Here is an 18,611-nt window from a genome sequence, read left to right on the forward strand (position 1 = left end):
GTCTGTAATAATGTGTTGATCTGATGTGTTCTCTGAGCTGTATGAGCTCGGCCGTGTGTCGGCGTTTCCACATTAAAGGACTCGGGTACTGAAAAAGAGGTCGTTCCACCTCACTTTAAAAAACTGAGATTCATTTATTTAACGCACTCAAAATGTTCCAAACATTGTTCTAAATTAACTTAAAAGCAACGAAACCAAAAATCCATTCATGCTATAAAATGTGTTTAGATAGTGGCTGAAAGACTGAATCTGAACATTCAGGCTGCTGAAGACTCCTCGTTACCTGCTCACACCGCAGAACGGGACCAGGCTCTGATATAAGAAGAAGCTACTAACCTAAAATATAAGCCAACGTTCACTTTAAAATGTCCCTCATGCTCATAATATTCAGCCTCACGTCAGAAATAGGAAACCCGTTCATTTTAACGCTGTGGCAGCTGAAAAAGACTGGGAGCAGATAAAAACATTAAACACATTTCAAAGCAGTTAGTAGGTTTACTGTAAAACCTGCAGGATACAGTAACCTGAGGGTTCTGATCAGCCTGCTGTAGGATGATGATGTCGCTTTAGCCTACAAGAGTTTCTCCGTATCACCGCAGCAACATGAAGCAGCCTGTTAAACTGAGGGATCTCCTACAGATGGTGAGGTCATTTTCCAGAGAGCTGATTGGTCTGTACGCGGCGTTTTCATGGAGTTGATCTCTGATCTGGAACAGAACCTAACTCACTGTACCTCACTGTACACTCACCTAACAATGTAGAAGGTTAGCCGTTCAGCATCAGTTACCATGGCGATGTACCCGGGTAAGAAGTGAAACCCAGGGTTAACCCCAAAGTTTTCTGGATGAGTTTAGATCCTGCTTCGTGGTACAGGTCCAGCTTGGCCTGGAAACCACAACACAAACCCTTTTCTCCCTCCAGGAGGAGCTGCAGAAGTTCGCCAGACGTCGGGAAGAGGTTTTTCTGCCCAGCTCTTTTAGAGTGTGCAACCTGCGGGGGGCGCTGGATCTCCTGCAGGAGGTGGAGCAGAGGGCGGAGCCTCCTGCTCCTGCTGCCTCTGGGGCCTCCAGACGCTGGCTCCCCAGGATGACTCCTGCCACCAACAGTAAGGTCTCTCTGCCAGCAGCTTAAACATCACGTCTGTCCGTCCAGCAGACGTTCTGTCAGCTTGTGTGGTTCTGCTTCTGTTTAGGCCACGCCTTCCCTCTGATGCCTGCCGACGCCGCCTGGCTGTTCGCCACCCGACCCATCTTCCTTTACCCAGAACTACTTCCTGTCTGCAGCCTGGACCCCGCGCTACACACCCGACACCATCGGAGAGTTTACACTGCAGGAGAGGACGGGTACACAACACACAAACTGTACACACACATAGTGTACACACACACTCACTGTACACACACATAGTGTACACACACACTCACTGTACACACACATAGTGTACACACACACACTCACTGTACACACACACTAGTGTACACACACTCACTGTACACACATAGTGTACACACATAGTGTACACACACATAGTGTACACACATAGTGTACACACACTCACTGTACACTCACATAGTGTACACACACACTCACTGTACACACACATAGTGTACACACACACACTCACTGTACACTCACATGGTGTACACACACTAACTGTACACTCACATGGTGTACACTCACATAGTGTACACACACTCACTGTACACTCACATAGTGTACACACACATAGTGTACACACACTCACTGTACACACACATAGTGTACACACACTCACTGTACACACACATAGTGTACACACACTCACTGTACACACACTCACTGTACACACTCACTGTACACTCACATGGTGTACACACACTAACTGTACACTCACATGGTGTACACTCACATAGTGTACACACACTCACTGTACACACACATAGTGTACACACACTCACTGTACACACACATAGTGTACACACACTCACTGTACACTCACATAGTGTACACACACACTCACTGTACACTGACATAGTGTACACACACTCACTGTACACACACTCACTGTACAAACTCACTGTACACTCACATGGTGTACACACACTAACTGTACACACATGGTGTACACTCACATAGTGTACACACACTCACTGTGTACACACTCACTGTACACTCACATAGTGTACACACTACTCACTGTACACACATAGTGTACACACACTCACTGTACAACATAGTGTACACACACTCACTGTACACACACTCACTGTACACACTCATTGTACACTCACATGGTGTACACACACTAACTGTACACTCACATGGTGTACACTCACATAGTGTACACACACTCACTGTGTACACACTCACTGTACACTCACATAGTGTACACACACTCACTGTACACACACATAGTGTACACACATCACTGTACACTCACATAGTGTACACACTCACTGTACACACACATAGTGTACACAACACACTGTGCACACTAAGTTCACCTTAAAGTGACAGAATGCCGTGATGGAGTTCAGCATCAAGTTCATGTAACAACGCCACGCTTCAGTGTGTCTGTAACATTTCCCATGATGCCTCTGTGCAGGTTGATTGTTCTGGGTTTGAAGCACTTTCAGGGGACGGTCCAGTCGGATCAGCTGATCAGCACCTACCTGCTCTGTAAGACTCGATGGAACTTCAGGAAACACATCAGAGAAATGAGCGCCACGAGAGCGCCACACAACAACGTCATCAAGGTGACATCATTGTGACATCATTACACACTGTCATGACATTGTAACAGTCTCCTTTCAGAAACCTCTCCCATCTTCTCGTCATGTGTTCAGATGTTCGTGACGCAGGGAATCGTCCCCCCGCTGCCGCTCGCCTGCAGCAGGGTTCAGCCAGGAGACCAGCGCCCCCCAGTGGACAGAGACACCTCCACAATGCCAAACTGGCTCAAGGTCTGACAGACTAAACCAGATCCACATTCAGATGTAGATCAGTGTGAAGCCTGCTTCTAATCACTTACGTCCGTCACTACACCCAAACTAACATGAAGTCAGTCGCTAACTAACCTGTCACTAACATGACGTCTGTCGCTAACTAACCTGTCACTAACTTGACGTTCGTCGCTAACTAACCTGTCGCTAACTTGACGTTCGTCGCTAGTGGATAACTAACCTGTCGCTAACATGACGTTCGTCGCTAGTGGATAAGTAAACTGTCGCTAACACGACGTCAGTCGCAAGTTGATAACTAACATGTCGCTAACATGACGTCTGTTGCTAGTCGCTAACTAACCTGTCGCTAACATGACGTCAGTCGCTAACTAACCTGTCACTAACATGACGTCCGTCGCCAGCTAACCTGTCGCTAACATGACGTCCGTCGCTAACTAACCTGTCGCTAACATGACGTCCGTCGCTAACTAACCTGTCACTAACATGACGTCCGTCGCCAGCTAACCTGTCGCTAACATGACGTCCGTCGCTAACTAACCTGTCGCTAACATGACGTCCGTCGCTAACTAACCTGTCGCTAACATGACGTCCGTCGCTAACTAACCTGTCGCTAACATGACGTTCGTCGCTAGTCGCTAACTAACCTGTCGCTAACATGACATTCTTCGCTAGTCGCTAACTAACCTGTCGCTAACATGACGTCCGTCTCTAGTCGCTGACTAAACTGTCGCTAACACGACGTCAGTCGCTAGTTGATAACTAACATGTCGCTAACATGACGTCTGTCGCTAGTCGCTAACTAACCTGTCGCTAACATGACGTCCGTCTCTAGTCGCTGACTAAACTGTCGCTAACACGACGTCAGTCGCTAGTTGATAACTAACATGTCGCTAACATGACGTCTGTCGCTAGTCGCTAACTAACCTGTCGCTAACATGACGTCTGTCGCTAGTCGCTAACTAACCTGTCGCTAACATGACATCTGTTGCTAGTCGCTAACTAACTAACCTGTCGCTAACATGACGTCCGTCGCTAGTCGCTAACTAACCTGTCACTAACGCGACGTCCGTAGCTAGTCGCTAACGAACCTGTCGCTAACATGGCGTCTGTCACTAGTCGCTAACTAACAGGTTGCTAACATGACGTTTAGAGTACTAGCATAGCATAGTAACCCTCAAGTTGTTGGTTGTGACTCTGGTTCTCTGATGGTTCTCACCTGCAGAACAGTCAGCTGATCATCCAGAAGACCCAGCAGGGCACCACCTGTTACCCACCCTCCCTCCCCCCAGGATGCAACCTTAGGCTTCACCCCTACTTTGTCAACAAGTCCCGTCCCCTCGTCCCCCACACAGACGCTTCTTCACCTTGGCCCACAATGCATCTCTGCTGCCACTCGCCAAAGCCCTGGCAGACACACAGGTGGGCAGACAGGTCGACACGCAGCCAATCAGCTTCCTGTCCCTCCCCCCCTCAGGTACTCCTGCTGTTTCAGGAGCCCTGGCTCAGCCTGCCGCCTGCGGGGCTGTCCCATTGGCTGCTGTCCCCACCCACCCCGTCATCCAGTCCTTCTTTCCTATTGGTCAGAGGACGCAGCAGAGCGTTTCTAGGCAACAAGACAGCGTCCCCTCCTCCTCCCCCTCCCCCCTCAGCAAACCTGACACAACGCATCCCGTGACGTCTTGCTCAGTTGCCCCCATAAAGCAGGGGTGCTTCCTCCTCCAGATGATGTGGCCGCCGCCCACAGCCCCGCCTACGCTCTCCTCCCAGCATGCTCTGGGGCAACAGCTCCATAGACCAATCAAAGAAGAGCAGGAGTTGGAGCAGACGTCTGCAGAGCCATGCCTTCCACCAGAGGAGGAGAGACAGGTGGAGGAGGAACGATCAGCTTCAACATCAACACTGAGCCCGCTGTCGTCCTGTGCAGGAGAGGAGCAGCAGGAGGAGCCGAAGGAGGAGCAGGAGGAGAACTGGACTGCTCCGGGTGTGGTCAGTTTGAATGGAGGAGATAACTCTGGTGGAGAGGAGGAGGAGGGGGTTGAGGGAGGGGGAACAGGAGGCGGAGGAGGTGGGGAGGAAGCAGAGGGGGGGGAGAAGGGGAGCAGGAGGAGCAGGGAGGAGAGGGGGAAGATGAGGACGAGGGACAGAGGGAGGAGAATGGGGGAGGAGAGAGGGAGGATGATGGGGAGAAGGATAAGGATGAAGATCAGGACCGGCACGGTGAAGAGGAGGAGGAGGAGGACTTTGATGACCTCACACAGGATGAAGACGAGGAGGAAGTGATGTCATCAGCGTCGGAGGAGTCGGTGCTCTCTGTTCCAGAGTTACAGGTAAACAGGAAGTCTCTGAGCCAGGGGTCGCTTATAGATCTGTGCGTCAGGAAGACTAACTTCATCCTGCGTCAACGTCCCGTCATGAATCGGCACGTGGCTCGTGAGCGCTCCGTGTCCGAACGCCTCGAATGTTCAGTGAAGCTCGTTAATATTAAGTCGTCCTGACTGCGGCAACATAACGAGGCAAATTCAGACAGAAGCTTCAGAAGGAAATTTCAGCCAGTGAGACGCTGACGTTCGTTTTGAAGCAAGAAAGAAGATGTTTGGTGGGTAAAACGTGCACACACATGCACACGCAGCGCTTGTGCGCTGGAGCTCCGCCCCCTTTTATCAGCGATCTGCAGGAAGGCTCATCCCTCCTGAGTAGGGAAAAAAGTCTAATTGCGATTTTTCGGCCAAATATTGTGATTAAGATTCAATTTAGATTTATTTTATTGAAGTTTTGCTAAAGATGAATTTTCACTGCCAGTCGACTTTTGATGAATCAGGCAGGAAGTCAGACACAGAGCGGCAGAGAATCCGGTCGATTTTCAAAATAAAACAGCCTCTGCAGATTCCCGATCGTAGACCGACAAAAAAAAAAACAATTTAACTACTTAATCGTAGTAGAGGCTCAAAAATCAGAACAACTGAACAAGTCAGCAAAATCAGACGGGCAAAACGCTCTTATTCTGAAATGCTCCATGTGGATACTTAATGTCAGCCACAGAGAGCTGCGATCTGTAGTTCACAAAATGACAAATTAACACGTTAACAACATGCAGGCTGAACGCTCTGCTGCTGAAACACGTCAGCGCAGCCGCCGCCTGTGTCGGTTCGGCTGGTGCCATCATCCAGCACGTTCTCCTCTAGTTTGGTTAGATGTTGTAAAATGTACACGCCTTGCGCGGCTCTGGGCTGCGTTTCCCAAAACCCTCGTTCGGACTACGGAGGTAACTAAGTTGGTAACTTACAGGTACAAACTATGGTTAAGCGACGCAGGTGTTCCTCGACGAACGATCTGTCGTTAAGTTGCTTAGTTTGAACTCCAGCTGCTGAGCTGTGGTTAGAAGCTCAGTTCACGTCACAGAGAGCAGAAGATGCAGCGTGCAGTGTTTCCCACAGGATCTTAAGAGACGATGGTGGGTGGGCCCCGGACCCTGTTGGGGGGTCTGGGGCCATGGCCCCTTGGAAGAAAGATTTTCTAAATTTTAAAATTAAATGCATTAATTTGGTGCAAAATTAAATATACACTTGTAAACAATGTTGTGCTCTAATAAATTATTTACCCTTAAAGCCATTGTAGAGCTATAAATAGTGATGAAACGGCAACAAAAGCCAACAAATTTATTTTTATTTTATTATGTTTTTCTAAATCAAAGAATAGTAAGTATAATAAGTAACTTCCCTGACATCTTATTGTTGTTGTTTTACTTTTAATGTGACATGTTTTATACTTTCTGTAAATATAATCCAATGAATCTTATTTCCATCCTGTACAGACGCCTTATTTTGAAAACCGGACGTTGTCACGTGTGTTTGATAAATAATGTTGTATGTGCTTCTCGTCTTCACAGCCTCTCTTCATACTAAAGAAACAAACTGACAGGATAAAGTCTCTAACCTGCCTGTCAGCTCGCTCTGGGCCGCTTCACTTACCGTAAAGGCTGGAATACGTGTGCACTCCAAATGTAGGCGCTCACAGACGAGTGACAGGCCGTTAACGTTACCTCAAAAGAAAAATGGTTGTCTCGAGTCAGATGCCAGAGCGTGCGAGCTCACAGCAGCGCCCACAAAACACACTGTTAGAGGTCTGAAACGTTATTATGAGATGTATCAAACTATTTTCGGTTCATTTAGAGACTATGGCGGGCCGCCGTGGTCTCGTTAATTAATGGGAAACGCTGAGCGTGAGGAGGTGGATGTGATGTGAGTCAACAGCAATGTCGGAAAATCCTGCTAGACAAACATATTTAAGGTGAAGCGTTTTTAAAAGTAGTTGTAAAAGTACTTTTAAATGTATTTGTGGGTAGAGCTGCATTGATTCAGTACCTTAGTGTATTCCAGCCACAAACAGCAGGTGTAACTTAATCTAACATTAGTTTCCCAGTTCAAAGGAAAAAACAGAGAATGTAAAGACTTCTAATATCAGTTTACATTTCCAGGCCTCTGCTCTCTAGTCTTCATTAGAAACAGAAAGACAGCATGAAAGTGCTGTAATGAATAAATCCCTGAGAGTCGAAGCAAGTCCGTCTCTATAGAGAAGCTCTTACCACCCTGAGCTGTTCAGATCATAAGAACCGCTAATAGTTCTTATTTAAGAAGTTAGAGCCTGTATGTAGGCTAAATAAAATGATTAGGTTGTAGATTTATATTGTTGATTTTCTTGTTATTGCTGGTCCGACTACAATATGAAAAGCCTAAATAATAAGTTGTTAATGTCACTTAATATCGGTCACAGCTGACATATTTAGGCAGGATTATTTTTCTTTTTTTCTGCAAAGTAACCTCAATTTTGGGGGCCTAAACGTACTTGAAAAACTCACCAAAATTTGCACAAAATTCATACATGGCGAAGAATTTCGGATTTTAAGGGTTTCGCGCATGGGCGTGGCAAAATGGCTCCTCGGCGCCCCCGACAGAGCAGCTACCGGACAAAGTTTCACCTACGTCAATTTCTGGGGTACATGTATCAAGTCCGCACACACAAAAAAAGCCTCTTGGAGCGATGCCCTCAACCCAACAGGAAGTCGGCCATTTTGGATTAAATGGGAATTTATGGCGATTTACACCCTTTGTACTTTAATGAACTCCTCCTAGGGAGTTAGTCCGACCTACTTCAGATTTGTGACAAGTGACAAATAACACGTTTGTCCGAAGCCTGTGGCAAATTCACAGCTGCACTGTCAGAGTTCCAGAATCTGCAACGCGGCCGCCTCGCACCTCGACGTGCTACACGTGCGAGGGCTCGCCCAACGCTGCTTGCAGCTTAAATTTTTGGATTGATCCTTTTCTGTTCGTCCACATGCTCAGAGTTTGGAGGAGGAGGAGAGCACGTTCTCCCTCAGGTTCGTTTTTATAGATCACAACCTTTGCGTTGGAAGTGGCGTGCGCACGTTTATAAATCATACCCCTGGTGAGTTGGTGACGTCAGAGTGACGCTCATCTTTGACCTTTAACCTTCTTAGGAAACCATGAAGCAGCTGACGTGGTTGGCGGCGGAGCACCGGCTCTGTGCAGACGGAGACTCGGAGGAGGATCACTCTCCGACCTCCCCCGGCTCTCAGGAGGAAGAGGAGGAGGAGGAGGAGGAGGAAGAGGAGGGCCGTAAAGACGAGCGGTCAGGAGAGGGCAGGAGCAGTAATGTGGGACGAGACGAAGAGACGCCGTCAGGAGAGGGAACGCCCAGAGGAGGAGGGAGGTGTCCTGGACGAGGACGAGGTCCGGGCGTTCTCTGATGGTTTTGCTTGGTTTTGGTATTGCTGACGCCGCTCTCACACTTTGTGTTGTGTCTCTGCAGGTCAGGGCCGACCTCTCCGCGGCCTGAGGAGGAGTCGCCAGGAGCGCCACAGTAAAGACGCCGCCAAACTGTTGCTGCTGTTCGACGAGAACATCCTGGAGAACGACCCGCACAGAGAGAGCAAAGACGTGGCCTTCGCGCAGAGTTACCTGAACAGGGTGAGAACGCCACTCTGTTAGAGAGCGATTCATCTGCCACTGTGAGACCGTGACTCTTACTGTGTGTCTCCAGGTGCGCGAGGCGCTGCAGGACGTACCTGAGCAGGTGGAGGAGTTCGTGTCTCTGCTGAACGAGTTTGAGCAGGTGGGAGAAGGACAGGAAGTGATGATGTTGTTCAGGAAGCTGCGCTGCATCCTGGGAGACCGGACAGACCTCCTGAGAGACTTTGCCGCGTTCCTGCATCCTGAGCAGGCGCTGCTGTGTGGACTGGTGAGCAGCACAGGTGCACCGCAGCAGTAGGGGTGGGAGAAATAATCGATTCTTAGATGAGTCGCGATGCGGACATGGAAGATTCTGAATTGATTAACAAATGTCTAAAAATGGATTTTTAAATCTTAATTAATAACGTGATGTTGACGGAACGCAAAAGGCGGAACTCGCGAAAGTGCAGCGTCCGGACCGTCTGTGGAGCGCACACAACAGCCTGTATTCGGCACACCACGGCTGCAGAATGAAGAACCTCCCTGCTTAAATGTCACACAATCATTAATATCAGTGCGCAACTAATGATTTTAACTCGCACATTGTGAGCGTGGTGACGCTCGACGCTCTGCAGCTCTCTGTGCATCCTGTGTGTGAGGCCGAGCGAGTGAGAGAGAGAGAGCGGCAGAACGTGACGGTGAAAGTTCACGGAGAAAAATATTATCGGTAAGTTTCTGCCTGGTAGGAAACGTGCAGCGTAGGTCACTTGTGTCCGTTAATAAAAGCCTGTAGTTTCCCAACAGCTGGGAAAGTGAACGCTGTACACGGGCCTGCTCTCCAGCCCCCCCACCAGACTCCAGAGCCTTCAGCGTCACCCCCCCCCTGGAACCCACAGAGTCTGGACACTTTCAAAGATCTACTAAAACCTGTTAAAGCTCTTTACCCAGGCATTCAGTCCTGAATGACTTTTTGTTGGTCTGTAGTAATATTAATTATCAGCTGTATGTCAGTACTAACTAACCTACTAGTGAAGTGCTGAGACTGAACTGGTGTGTGCAGCTCTGTCCTGGACACAGACTGAACATCCTGATAATTATTTTTCTGAAATGAGGGTCCATGGAGCTGAGATTAATAAAGTCAATTAGGGATGCAGACTAGTGCTTTTAAGATAATTAGGTTAGGCACATTAAAATTAGGATTTTAATGTGCAAATGAAATGCTTGGTAATTATCCATGGATCCTGTTTAGGAAAAATGACGCATCAAGATGCATCGATAATCTTTTTATAATCGAATCACAGCCCTCTGAATCGGAATTGAATCGTGAGGTGCCCAGAGATTCCAGTCACGCTACGCTGTACCCTGACTGGTTGAGTTGTTCAATCCCCCCAGATCCAGAAAAGAAGGTGTGTTGTTGAGAGGTGGACTCTTGTGGAGGTTTGAGATACTCAGCGCTGTGTAACACTCTGTTTCTTGGCCCACCTGATGAGATTATATGATGTTATTTAATCCTTTAAAATTATCTTTCTCTTAAACTCTTATAATCTGATACTACTTCTCCAACATTGCTCATAATAATTCATGCATCAGCTAATTTCATCCTCTCACACAGGCCTGACCTGCAGGAAAGAGCAGTGTCTGTTAAATCTAACACTGTTGGTCAGACTGTACGCTGATTTATTTCTTGTCCGAAAAATACAGAAGATAAAGAGCTTAAAAATAATAGCATATTAAATCGCAAGATTGGTTAAAGAAATCCCAATTAGATTATTTTCCAGAATCGTTGTTGATACCACGGTGAAAAAAACTTCAACATCCACTCCTTCAATAAAACCATCGGAACATTACAAAGAGCAGCTGTCGAAAATACAACCTGCGTATTGAATTAATTTATTAATCTTCTTAACTTTTTTGTTGGTGTTTCATGTTCCAGGGTGGTCTCTGTACTGGCTGTGGTTTGAGATTTCTCTGTTGGAAAACTAAACAGTTATTGATGATTGAAACGAATCGTATTGACCTTTGCAGACGGTCCCTAGCTCCTCCTGCAGTACGTTGGACAGACGTGAAATTTAACTAACTTTACCCGCTTTCCAAACACGACGGTCAAACTGCAGCTGCACTTGTTGCCCTCTTCCATGCGTTGGATCCCTCGTACCTACGGCCTGTAGAAAAACCAGCACCAACATGTTTCTCCTGACATGTTTTGGTATCGACTTTGTACCGAAGTACCGGTTCTCGTGACATCCCTAAACTGTAGTGACGGTGGGAAGCGAGGGTCAATCAAAGAACTGCTCTGACTCGGACTCTTTCACCTGTTGTTGGATTGTGATCTTCGGACAGCGGCGAGAGAAGGCGGGTTGAGAGACAAAAAGAATCGATTAGAATCTTTATCAAATACTAGTGATGCACAAAATGTTGGGCCCCCGAAATTAATCGGCTAAAAATAGCAAAACAAGCAGTTTCTGTGTTGGGACGTGTCGGCAGCGTGGAAGGATTTTAAAGTGTCCGAGCCGTTTGCAGACGCTGTTCTGCTGAACTGTCTCCCAACACATCCACTCCATCTGTGTCTGAAAAGAACCGCTGTTTCTGTCACTCGTCTGTGAGAAGGAGATTAAGCTAGCGGCACCTACATTTGGAGTGCACACGTATTCCAGCCTTTACGGTAAGTGAAGCGGCCCAGAGCGAGCTGACAGGCAGGTTAGAGACTTTATCCTGTCAGTTTGTCTCTTTAGTATGAAGAGAGGCTGTGAAGTTTCATGTTCAACATTATTTATCAAACCGGGTCGGACTGGATGAATTTAGCGCGAGGAGGAAACACATGTGACCACGCCCGGTTTTCAAAATAAGGCGTCTGTACAGGATGGAAATAAGATTAAATGGATTATATTTACAGAAAGTATAAAACATGTCACATGTGTCCATTAAAAGGAAATGGCCCTCTCGGGCCCCGGACCCCCCACCATAGTCTCTCCACATCCTGTGGGAAACACTGAGGAAAAAGCTCATTTTGTTTAATTTATGCAGCGGGAAAATAAATGGATAAAATGTACTTGTTCGCTGTTGAGGAAAGTTTTGCATTATATTCGGTTTCAGACAAGAATCTTCATTTGGGTGCATCAGATACTACTAAAGCCTGTGATTCCCGCCCAGTCTCATGATGATTCCTGAAGGAATCCTGACACGTGTCTATATGACATACCTATGGAGCGAGCAGCCTGCTTGTCAGGCGCACCAGCTGTTATACCTGACGCCCTTTTTGGCGTTTTTGAAGCTGTAGCGGAGCCTGTAGCGATGCGTCTCCATGTCAGCATGAAGGTTCAGGTGTTTCACAGACTGACTGGTGGCTAATGTCTTTCTGTGTTGATGTAACTCTGTCCTGACTCTGCAGTTCGAGGAGCAGCAGGCGTTTGAACGCAGCCGGCGCTTCCTGCGACAATTGGAGATCAGCTTTGGAGATAATCCGTCACATTATCAGAAGATCATCAAAGCTCTGCAGACAGGTCCAGATCTGAGTCCAACCAGCATTGACGAGGTACAGCAAGAAACCAGTTTAACCAGAATCAGGAACGACTGTTTAGAAACCAGTTTAACCAGAATCAGGAATCAACGACTGTTCAGAAACCAGTTTAACCAGAATCAGGAATCAACGACTGTTCAGAAACCAGTTTAACCAGAATCAGGAATCAACGACTGTTCAGAAACCAGTTTAACCAGAATCAGGAATCAACGACTGTTCAGAAACCAGTTTAACCAGAATCAGGAATCAACGACTGTTCAGACACCAGTTTAACCAGAATCAGGAATCAACGACTGTATAGAAACCAGTTTAACCAGAATCAGGAATCAACGACTGTTCAGAAACCAGTTTAACCAGAATCAGGAATCAACGACTGTTCAGAAACCAGTTTAACCAGAATCAGGAATCAACGACTGTTCAGAAACCAGTTTAACCAGAATCAGGAATCAACGACTGTTCAGAAACCAGTTTAACCAGAATCAGGAATCAACGACTGTTCAGAAACCAGTTTAACCAGAATCAGGAATCAACGACTGTTCAGAAACCAGTTTAACCAGAATCAGGAATCAACGACGACATCATGACACCTGATAAAATCCATGTGTTTCAGCTGAAAGCTCAGATGGCCACGCTGCTAAAAGGCCACACCCATCTACAAGCTGAATTCTGGGTATTTTTTGACGAGCTCCGCCCACCTCCAGCCCGCCCGGGACAGTTTGAAGAAGCTCATTGGCCAGAGGAGGGAGGGGGCGGGACAGACAGTGGAGAGGTAGGCCAGGCATCAGGAGGCGGAGCCAGCAGCGGCTTTGAAGAGGTGACTCTCCCAGAGCTCGAAGAGGAAGAAGAGGGGCATAAGATCCAACCAATGACGAGTCGGCGCCGGAGGAGGAAGATGGATGGCCACAGAACCTACAAGGTCTGAAAACACAGGTCTTAGGTACCTTTAGTGGGCTTTCACTCCTGGACTTCTTCTGATGCTGTTTGATGCATTTCCAGGACTGTGATTGGTCGGATAAAGATTGGCCTTGCCTCTGCAGAGACGCGAAGATCCGCAGGCACAGACGGAAAGGGTGCTCCCGCTGCCATGGCAACAAGGTCAGTCCTCCAGGTTTCACCAGGACGCACCTGACATACCTATCACCTGACACACCTATCACCTGACACACCTATCACCTGACACACCTATCACCTGACACACCTGACACACCTATCACACCTATCACCTGACACACCTGACACACCTATCACCTGACACACCTGACACACCTATCACCTGACACACCTATCACCTGACACACCTGACACACCTGACATACCTATCACCTGACATACCTATCACCTGACATACCTATCACCTGACATACCTATCACCTGACATACCTATCACCTGACACACCTGACACACCTATCACCTGACACACCTATCACCTGACACACCTGACACACCTATCACCTGACACACCTATCACCTGACACACCTATCACCTGACACACCTATCACCTGACATACCTATCACCTGACACACCTGACACACCTATCACCTGACACACCTGACACACCTGACACACCTATCACCTGACACACCTGACACACCTATCACCTGACACACCTGACACACCTATCACCTGACATACCTATCACCTGACATACCTATCACCTGACACACCTATCACCTGACACACCTGACACACCTATCACCTGACACACCTGACACACCTATCACCTGACATACCTATCACCTGACACACCTGACACACCTATCACCTGACATACCTATCACCTAACACCTGTTGCATCTGACGTACCTATCACCTGACATACCTATCACCTGACATACCTGTCACCTAACACCTGTCGCATCTGACGTACCTATCACCTGACATACCTATCACCTGACATACCTATCACCTGACATACCTGTCACCTAACACCTGTCGCATCTGACGTACCTATCACCTGACATACCTATCACCTGACACACCTGACATACCTATCACCTGACACACCTGACACACCTATCACCTGACACACCTGACACACCTGACACACCTGACACACCTGACATACCTATCACCTGACACACCTATCACCTGACATACCTATCACCTGACATACCTATCACCTGACACACCTATCACCTGACACACCTATCACCTGACACACCTATCACCTGACATACCTATCACCTGACACACCTATCACCTGACATACCTATCACCTGACACACCTATCACCTGACATACCTATCACCTGACACACCTATCACCTGACACACCTATCACCTGACACACCTGACACACCTATCACCTGACACACCTATCACCTGACATACCTATCACCTGACACACCTATCACCTGACACACCTATCACCTGACACACCTATCACCTGACACACCTGACACACCTATCACCTGACAGACCTATCACCTGACACACCTATCACCTGACACACCTGACACACCTATCACCTGACACACCTATCACCTGACACACCTGACACACCTATCACCTGACAGACCTATCACCTGACACACCTATCACCTGACACACCTGACACACCTATCACCTGACATACCTATCACCTGACATACCTGACACACCTATCACCTGACACACCTGACATACCTATCACCTGACACACCTGACACACCTATCACCTGACACACCTGACACACCTATCACCTGACACACCTATCACCTGACACACCTATCACCTGACATACCTATCACCTGACACACCTATCACCTGACATACCTATCACCTGACACACCTGACACACCTATCACCTGACATACCTATCACCTGACATACCTATCACCTGACATACCTGTCACCTAACACCTGTCGCATCTGACGTACCTATCACCTGACATACCTATCACCTGACACACCTGACATACCTATCACCTGACACACCTGACACACCTATCACCTGACACACCTGACACACCTGACACACCTGACATACCTATCACCTGACACACCTATCACCTGACATACCTATCACCTGACATACCTATCACCTGACACACCTATCACCTGACACACCTATCACCTGACATACCTATCACCTGACACACCTATCACCTGACACACCTATCACCTGACACACCTATCACCTGACATACCTATCACCTGACACACCTATCACCTGACACACCTATCACCTGACACACCTGACACACCTATCACCTGACATACCTATCACCTGACACACCTATCACCTGACACACCTATCACCTGACACACCTATCACCTGACACACCTGACACACCTATCACCTGACACACCTGACACACCTGACACACCTATCACCTGACATACCTATCACCTGACATACCTGACACACCTATCACCTGACATACCTATCACCTGACACACCTGACACACCTATCACCTGACATACCTATCACCTGACATACCTGACACACCTATCACCTGACATACCTATCACCTGACACACCTGACACACCTATCACCTGACACACCTATCACCTGACACACCTGACACACCTATCACCTGACATACCTATCACCTGACATACCTGACACACCTATCACCTGACATACCTATCACCTGACATACCTATCACCTGACATACCTGACACACCTATCACCTGACACACCTATCACCTGACATACCTATCACCTGACATACCTGACACACCTATCACCTGACATACCTATCACCTGACACACCTGACACACCTATCACCTGACATACCTATCACCTGACACACCTATCACCTGACATACCTATCACCTGACACACCTGACACACCTATCACCTGACATACCTATCACCTGACATACCTGACACACCTATCACCTGACATACCTATCACCTGACATACCTGACACACCTATCACCTGACACACCTATCACCTGACACACCTATCACCTGACACACCTATCACCTGACACACCTGACACACCTATCACCTGACATACCTATCACCTGACACACCTGACACACCTATCACCTGACATACCTATCACCTGACACACCTGACACACCTATCACCTGACATACCTATCACCTGACACACCTATCACCTGACATACCTATCACCTGACACACCTATCACCTGACACACCTGACACACCTATCACCTGACACACCTGACACACCTGACACACCTATCACCTGACACACCTGACACACCTATCACCTGACATACCTATCACCTAACACCTGTCGCATCTGACGTACCTATCACCTGACATACCTGTCACCTAACACCTGTCGCATCTGACGTACCTATCACCTGACATACCTATCACCTGACACACCTGACACACCTATCACCTGACACACCTGACACACCTGACACACCTATCACCTGACATACCTATCACCTGACATACCTGACACACCTATCACCTGACATACCTATCACCTGACACACCTGACACACCTATCACCTGACATACCTATCACCTGACACACCTGACACACCTATCACCTGACACACCTGACACACCTGACACACCTATCACCTGACATACCTGACACACCTATCACCTGACATACCTATCACCTGACACACCTGACACACCTATCACCTGACATACCTATCACCTGACACACCTATCACCTGACACACCTGACACACCTGACACACCTATCACCTGACATACCTGACACACCTATCACCTGACATACCTATCACCTGACATACCTGACACACCTATCACCTGACATACCTATCACCTGACACACCTGACACACCTATCACCTGACACACCTATCACCTGACACACCTGACACACCTATCACCTGACACACCTATCACGTGACACACCTATCACCTGACACACCTATCACCTGACACACCTATCACGTGACACACCTATCACCTGACACACCTATCACCTGACACACCTGACACACCTATCACCTGACATACCTATCACCTGACACACCTATCACCTGACACACCTGACACACCTATCACCTGACACACCTATCACGTGACACACCTATCACCTGACACACCTATCACCTGACACACCTGACACACCTATCACCTGACATACCTATCACCTGACACACCTATCACCTGACACACCTGACACACCTATCACCTGACACACCTATCACCTGACACACCTGACACACCTATCACCTGACACACCTGACATACCTATCACCTGACATACCTATCACCTGACACACCTGACACCTGACACACCTGACATACCTATCACCTGACATACCTATCACCTGACACACCTATCACCTGACACACCTGACACACCTATCACCTGACACACCTATCACCTGACACACCTGACATACCTATCACCTGACACACCTGACACACCTATCACCTGACATACCTGACACACCTATCACCTGACACACCTGACACACCTATCACACCTATCACCTGACACACCTGACACACCTATCACCTGACACACCTATCACCTGACACACCTATCACCTGACACACCTGACACACCTATCACCTGACACACCTGACACACCTATCACCTGACATACCTATCACCTGACATACAGTGGGTACGGAAAGTATTCAGACCCCTTTAAATTTTTCACTCTTTGTTTCATTGCAGCCATTTTCCAAAAATCAAAAAGTTCATTTTATTTCTCAGTAATGTACACTCAGCACCCCATCTTGACAGAAAAAAACAGAAATGTAGAAATTTTTGCAAATGTATTAAAAAAGAAAAACTGAAATATCACATGGTCATAAGTATTCAGACCCTTTGCTCAGTATTTAGTAGAAGCACCCTTTTGATCTAATACAGCCATGAGTCGTTTTGGGAAAGATGCAACAAGTTTTTCACATCTGGATTTGGGTATCCTCTGCCATTCCTCCTTGCAGATCCTCTCCAGTTCTGTCAGGTTGGATGGTAAACGTTGGTGGACAGCCATTTTCAGGTCTCTCCAGAGATGCTCAGCTGGGCTCTGGCTGGGCCATTCAAGAACAGCCACGGAGTTGTTGTGAAGCCACTCCTTCGTTATTTAGCGGCGTGCTTAGGGTCATTGTCTTGTTGGAAGGTAAACCTTCGGCCCAGTCTGAGGTCCAGAGCGCTCTGGAAAAGATTTTCGTCCAGGAGATCCCTGTACTTGGCCGCATTCATCTTTCCCTCGATTGCAACCAGTCGTCCTGTCCCTGCAGCTGAAAAACACCCCCACAGCATGATG

The 18,611-nt window shown here is 47.8% G+C and overlaps 1 protein-coding gene across 1 annotated transcript; it reads left to right on the forward strand.

The window, feature by feature from the left end:
• Positions 1-828: 828 nt before the first annotated feature.
• LOC119904808 (GON-4-like protein) lies at positions 829-13,523 on the forward strand (the record flags this gene model as incomplete). The annotated part of the gene is given in 13 exon segments (XM_038721490.1): positions 829-1,105; positions 1,193-1,343; positions 2,585-2,735; positions 2,826-2,942; positions 4,165-4,273; positions 4,276-5,039; positions 5,042-5,269; positions 8,440-8,692; positions 8,772-8,929; positions 9,003-9,200; positions 12,300-12,443; positions 13,039-13,344; positions 13,425-13,523. Coding segments are annotated over 13 exon segments (2,955 nt in total), but the record flags the coding sequence as incomplete, so codon positions are not given.
• Positions 13,524-18,611: the final 5,088 nt, after the last annotated feature.

The sequence above is a fragment of the Micropterus salmoides genome, unplaced genomic scaffold (genome assembly GCF_014851395.1).
Source record: "Micropterus salmoides isolate LMB-PRFRI ecotype aquatic unplaced genomic scaffold, ASM1485139v1 Ms_hic_scaffold_1559, whole genome shotgun sequence".
NCBI classification, from domain to species: Eukaryota; Metazoa; Chordata; class Actinopteri; order Centrarchiformes; family Centrarchidae; genus Micropterus; species Micropterus salmoides.